The 6,738-nt window shown below is 35.3% G+C and overlaps 1 protein-coding gene across 1 annotated transcript in view; it reads left to right on the top strand.

Moving 5' to 3' along the window:
• Positions 1 to 4,446, top strand: part of OSGIN2 (oxidative stress induced growth inhibitor family member 2) — an 11,235-nt gene extending 6,789 nt beyond the window's left edge. Inside the window, 3 exon segments of the mRNA XM_009697583.1 lie at positions 1 to 142; positions 788 to 879; positions 2,919 to 4,446. The exon segment at positions 1 to 142 is cut by the window's left edge and continues 17 nt beyond it. Coding sequence (XP_009695885.1) covers positions 1 to 142; positions 788 to 879; positions 2,919 to 3,966 — 1,282 coding nt within the window. The 3' untranslated portion in view covers positions 3,967 to 4,446.
• Positions 4,447 to 6,738: the final 2,292 nt, after the last annotated feature.

The following is a 6,738-nucleotide window of genomic DNA, read 5'->3' as shown; positions in this document are numbered from 1 at the left end:
TGCAGTGCTTTTTGATACCTTGCTTCATCCCGATGCTGATTTTGGGTATGACTACCCGCCAGTTTTGCACTGGAAGCTAGAACAACATAATTATATTCCCCATATAGTGCTTGGTAAAGGACCACCTGGTGGGGCTTGGCATGTGAGTAAAAATTTCATATCACTTCTAGGGTAACTTGATAATTTTGTGGTTTGGGGGTTTTATTACTGTGTAAGGCTGTTTTAGACAGTAATGGCAATTGCAGATTCAACTGCTCAATTACCAAAGCCCAAATATGTTGGGAAGATGAGAAAGGATGGAAAAAATGCCCTTCATTTGGGGATTTGTGACCATGACTGGTGTCTAACGTGGGGTTTTTTATTAGTTTAAATGTAATAAATTATAATGAAGAGTATTTTCTATGACTTTCTTTTCTCTTGGCTGCGTTGTTTCCAGGTGCTTTTATACAAAACTTTAAGACTTAAATGTGTTCATATGCTGTTGGTTTTACTTTTTTTTTTTCCTTCTTGTTCTGTGTTTTAAATAACTTGCTTTTAGTTTCCTTTTCACTTGTTCTCTCTTCACCCTCTGCTTTATTAGATCATGTAGTTGCTTATTAAAATAGTATCTAACTGTAGAATGAAAATAGTTCATCATCACTTCATGTAATGTCATGGTATTCTGTTATGTTCTGGTGTTTTATTGCTCTAAATGAGTACAATGAGAACAACTCCACTGTGTTTTACATACATTTCAAATGTATCATTTACATTTATCTGGTCATGCATCTTCGTTTTTTCTCTGTAGTCCATGGAAGGCTCTATGCTAACAATCAGTTTTGGAGACTGGATGGAATTACCTGGCCTCACCTTTAAGGAGTGGGCAGCTAGCAAACGCAGGTAAAGATACTGCATAATGCATTTGGGAAACCTAGTTGCTGTCAGAGTCCAGATAACATTATTTTAGGAACTGGAAAACATTCAGACTTCATTGTTCACAGGAGGACTTCTTGTTTTGTTTATTAAAGTGCCTGATGACCCTGGAAATTATTCTGCTGTGTGTACTCTGATGGAAAAAAAAATGGGCAATGGTTGGCCAGAGTAATTGCTTTGAGTGCATCAAAAGCATACATACTCGCAATGCTGTGTTTTAGCAGCATTTCACAAAGAAGCACTGTTACTGTAAGCAGTTTTGATCAGTTAAGGGAAGATTGACGGAGGAATTAAAAATCTATGGAAGTATTGAAAGTTCCTCTTTCAACATGGATGCAGCTTAAGTAGCCGTGCACAGTAGCTTACTTTGTAATTCAGGAAGTGGTGTGTTTCAGTGTTCGCTTTTACAGGCAAAGCTTCAGCATCTGAAATGTTGCTATCTATGAATTTTAATTTGAAGAGCATAATTCAGTATTTCCCAATGTTATTTTCTAGTAGTAAGTTTATTGGAAAAATTTTAGAAAAGAAAAATCACTGTCTTGTACAATCTCTACTGTTTTATTTCACTTATACTGTTAGTTCATAAAGGTCTGTGTCAGCAGATGAACCTAGGAACACTCTACATAAGCTTTTTCTAAAATTTTAATTTTCCTGATTTTATTCTAGCAAAATTAAAGGAATTTGTTCTTGTACCACATGTGGCAAAAGAAGCAGTAGAATTACTTGGGCATATGTCTTTAAGGGCAGACTGTTACTCATTTCAAGACACCACTTATAGTGAAGAAACTGTACCTTTGTTCTTTAATCACTTTCTTAGATAACCACAGTAATCTTGCCTCCTTACTAACTGAAATCCCATAAGCTGCTTATTATCTGAAGCTAATTTGTTTATATTATAGTTTTCAACAATACTAAAACCAGAAATGCTGACCTGTTATACTACAATTAAACAAACGTATTTAAAAGTATTGATGATAATGAAAACTTCTATTCATGTAAAATAGTTTCCTAAGTTTTGTTGTAACAGGTGTCACACGCCACATTATCCAATTCAATAGATATCTCATCAGGAATTCCAGGGTAGTAATATGAACATTTAAAAGTACATATGCTGTTATCTTGTTAATGTATGAGAATGAGCAGCCTGGTTTCTTGTAAATATGCTTGTAAGCATAATTCAGTGGCAGTTGTGATGTTCACTACTGTTTCTTTTGCCTTCTTCCTAGAGCTTACTTCTAAAGAAGCAGCAAAATTCATGCACCTGTTCAAAATAATTACATTTTCAGCTTAGTTTTTTTATAAATGAGAATGCAATAAACATGAGAAAAACATAGATGTAATACTAGGATTGTAGTGCGAAAAATGTTTTTTCTTGGACCCTTGGACATCATAATTCTGTTTACATAGTTGCTTTAAGGTTCTGTGTCATACTTGCTTTGTTCATTCCTGTGATACGGAAGTGCTTAATTTGATACTTACTGAACTTACCTATACCAAAGGGAGAGGTCTTTTGCAAAGTACAATGAAGGACATTAGACTCGAGTAATATATCAGACCTATATTTTCAAAATTAGCACTTAACAATTACTATGATATTTAATTACTTATATGCTAAGTAAGTGCGTACTCACTGAATACAAGTTTAGCCAGTATTGTATTGTTGACAGTCATAATGCTAAACTGGCTTTGTAAAACACTTCCATTCAGTCCTAGTATGATACTGCAGAGTTTTGTTACACTTAATATGTTAATCACCATAGCCATTTACATTGTAAAGATCTACGACTATTAAAAAAAAGTTAGCTTGTCTTGTATATCAGGAGAACTAATAAATAAAGAGAACTAATAAAACAAATCGAATGCATTTAAAGATACTGAACTCAGTGTCAGTTACACTGAGCAGATTCAATCCTCTTAAATTTGGCTGTCATGTGGTATGTCATATATGATATTCAAATTACCGGTAAGGTCTATATATTAACTGGAACCATTCAATTTTGTTTCAGAAATATAAAGAGTGATCGAGTAATGCCAGAGGAAATAGCTTGTTATTATAAACACTATGTTAAAGTCATGGGCCTCCAAAAGAATTTCAGAGACAACGTGTACATAACATCAGTATCCAGGCTTTACCGAGGAAAGGATGATGAAGATAGAAGCCAGTTAAATGAAAATATTTCAACACAGCATTTGGAAATGGAAGATGGACAGAAATCACTGATTAAGAGAAACTGGGAAGTCAGAGGTTATCAGCGAGCAACAGATGGTTCTCATGTGCCCTTCTGCCTCTTTGCTGAGAATGTGGCTCTTGCCACAGGAACTTTTGATTCTCCTGGCCGACTACAAGTTGAAGGAGAAGACTTTCCTTTTGTGCTTCATTCCATGTCTGACTTTGGAGCTGCTATCAGCAAAGGAAAGTTACGTGGGAAGGCAGACCCTGTGCTGATTGTGGGTGCTGGACTCACGGCAGCTGATGCAGTACTGTGCGCCTACAACAACAACATCCCAGTAATCCATGTGTTTCGTAGAAGAGTGACTGATACAAGTCTAATTTTCAAACAGTTACCTAAAAAGCTTTACCCTGAATACCATAAGGTCTATCATATGATGTGTACTCAGTCCCATACTGTGGACTCTAATCTACATTCTGCTTATACTAGTTTCCCTGAACACAATGTTCTTTCCTTCAAGCCTGAAATGAAATGTGTTCTTCAGAGTGCCTCTGGACTGAAGAAAATTCTGAAGTTTTCTGTAGCCTTAGTTCTGATAGGTTCTCACCCAAATCTTTTCTTTCTAAAGGACCAAGGACATAGTATAGGTCATCATTCTAATCAGCCCATCACATGCAAGGGGAATCCTATAGAGATTGATCCATACACTTACGAATGCACTAAAGAAGCTAACCTCTTTGCTTTAGGTCCTCTGGTGGGAGACAACTTTGTACGGTTTTTAAAAGGAGGCGCATTGGGCATTGCACGATGCTTGGCAATAAGACAAAAGAAGAAACATGACTTGATTGAAAGTGGGGATGGAGGAGGTGATGGGGTACCGTAAATGAGACAATAGAAACTTTCACGTACAGAATTACAGACGTAGTCTTAACAGAACACTCATTGACAGCAAAAGTTGATAGCAGTCACATTTCTGTTGTATACAAGTAACTTGTGCTTGTATTGCTTGGTAAAGGATGCTGATACTACAATACTTCACCTTTTCAAAACACAAAAAATTGATCTGCTATTACAAACGATCTCTACTCAACTGGAATTACTTCCAGATAAACAGAAAATGAGACTAACTTATATTGATCTGCCTGTCATCTCTTGCTCAGCTAAAAGAGCAGACTTCCTCTGGGGAAAGCAATGCCTACCAGAGTGGCTTTACATTTTAGTGTTAAATGTGACAAAATATTCTTACCGTGAAATTAACTTCTAAAAGCAGAAAGCTTGCTTAGTACAAAGTGATTCTTGATCCCAGAGCAAATTTGGAGCCTTCTGCTTGAGACAAGGATTTTATTTATTTGCCATAGTAATATTTGGAATGAGCACTTAGTAAAATGGTTTTTACTCTCCGAAGGATTTCTGTAAGCAGAAGTATTCCTCGACAGTTATAAATTATCCTATTTGATAATTGGAATAAAAGAATAAGCATTCCCATTTAATCTTTAATGCATGATTTGACATAATCCATTAATGTTTTTTCACACTATGCCTCAGGTTGGGTGAGTGCAGAAAGACTAACATGAGATGTTCCCCTACAGTGATATGTACATTTCTAAGAATATTCATTAACTTAAACAATAAAGTACTGATGTAAGTGCTCTTACTACAGTGTCAATATAATGAATATCTAGTGTACTATGGAAAAATTAAGAACATGAGAAAACTTGAGGGTTTTTTTGCTTCCTAGCTCAGGAAGACTGAATGGGATCACTTGACTGATAAAGGTGGGTGATAGATATTCTCATCTCCCATTTGACCAAGTATTGGTTATTTCTCTCTTTTTTTTTTTTGAGCAGCACATAACACTAAAACTATTTAGCCTGCAGTTTTTGAAACTTGAAAAAGGGTTATATCTCACAGCCAGCTAAAAAATAAACAAACCAAACCCAAAACAAACATGCCATAGTTCATATAAATCTTAAAGCTTGTTAGGAAAGACAAAGGCTTAACTTGTACCTACCTCTGAGCTGAAGTTTCACCTTTCTGCTCCATAATGTAAGACCTAGATTTCATTTGCTAGGTTTTAGAGTCGTTAGTTTACCTAAACACACTCATGGGTTATTCACCATAGCGAGGTAAGCAACAGCTAGTTAGAAAACTTAAGTTATCTGCCAGAACTCTTGATAGACAAAAGTGCTTGGTTTTAACTGATTTATTACCAAACATTTTAATTCAAGTCCAATGGGATGGAATAGATGTTATTTAATTTAATTTTTTGTTTGTCTTTTTTTTTTGTGTTGAAGAACGTCCTCTTAGATTAAGGTATTGTATTTGCATGATTAAAATCTCCATATTAGAACTTGAACAGATTTTTAAAAGGAAATTAAGCTTAGATTTTGTGAAACTGCTAGTGCTTGCTGGTTTTCCAGCTGTCTAACTTCCTTAAGTTGTAGAAACCTATTCGCAATAAATGCCTGTTTTCTGTGCCTACTGAATTACGGGGTTCCGTGGCTACTGCAGGCCTTTATGTATCCGAGTAAGTTACTCGGACTTTGGACGTGGAAGTTGAAAAGGTCAAGTATGCAAGGATTAAAAGGACTGTACTTTCAATGGAAGTCCAAAGTAATTTATGAAATGATGCTACCACTAATAATAAATTTCAGTTGAGAGCCAACTTAATAGCATAAAAATAACCACAAATGAAGCAACAGTGTTATTAATTTCTGCATTGCCTAAATGGTTGGATTTAACCATGCATTGTTAATACTAGCTAAGATACTTCTTTATACTGATATTTGAGCTGGTTTTAATTATGCTAAACTCTAGGCTTATTCTCTTATAATTGAATTGAGATTCTATAATTTGCCTTCTTTGGCAGAAACTGTGTGTATATATAAATCTGTCCTAAACCTGTGATACCTAATAATTTTAACTGAGAATCGGTGTTTTAAGTGCTAAATACTTGATTACAGAACTTTATTGCAGTTAATATATTGAGAATACATCTGCACTGTGATTAAATTCCTTCAGTTTTCTGTCAGTATAAATGTCCGAATACAACATATCATGGCATGTTACTGCTTTTTCATTTGTCACGTGAAACATTTAAAATGCCAACAAAACAAAGGAAACAGTTTACTGAAATAGTTATTTTGCAAAAAGGCTTGAAACAGCCAAATCTCCAGCCTCAGCTGCTGCAGCTACTTACAAGCTGTGTGTGTTGTAGTGACAAATGTGTAGCAGAGGTTTTTGTCCTGTTACTACACAGGTATCCTTCACTGCGGTATTACAGCACCTTGAGGTTTAACTGCTTTGTTTGCTTTTATCAATCTTGCCAGTATTTTTGAGATACAAAATCGCATGTGAGACCCCTTAGTTGGGCAAAGAAATTTTCTCAGTGGTCATGTTTATTAAGCCACTATAAAAATACTTTTTTCAACCAAAGCTTTACTAAAAAATCATCTTGTTTCTTCTGGGAATTGCTAGGTTTAAAGTTGTAGCTGGACTTTCTCACTTTTGGGTTTCTGATTCTGAGACAGCTTTCTGTTTCTCTCTTTGTTATTTTGAGAAATAAGAGATGTAAAAATTCAAGACTTAGGGTAGTTTTACCTAAAGCATTATATCATACTTGCTGCATTTATTGTGGATTAGATGTTGGCACTGA

Source organism: Cariama cristata, unplaced genomic scaffold, assembly GCF_000690535.1.
Source record: "Cariama cristata isolate BGI_N322 unplaced genomic scaffold, ASM69053v1 scaffold32513, whole genome shotgun sequence".
In the NCBI taxonomy this organism is placed as follows: Eukaryota; Metazoa; Chordata; class Aves; order Cariamiformes; family Cariamidae; genus Cariama; species Cariama cristata.
This window is presented reverse-complemented; position numbering and strand designations above follow the sequence as displayed.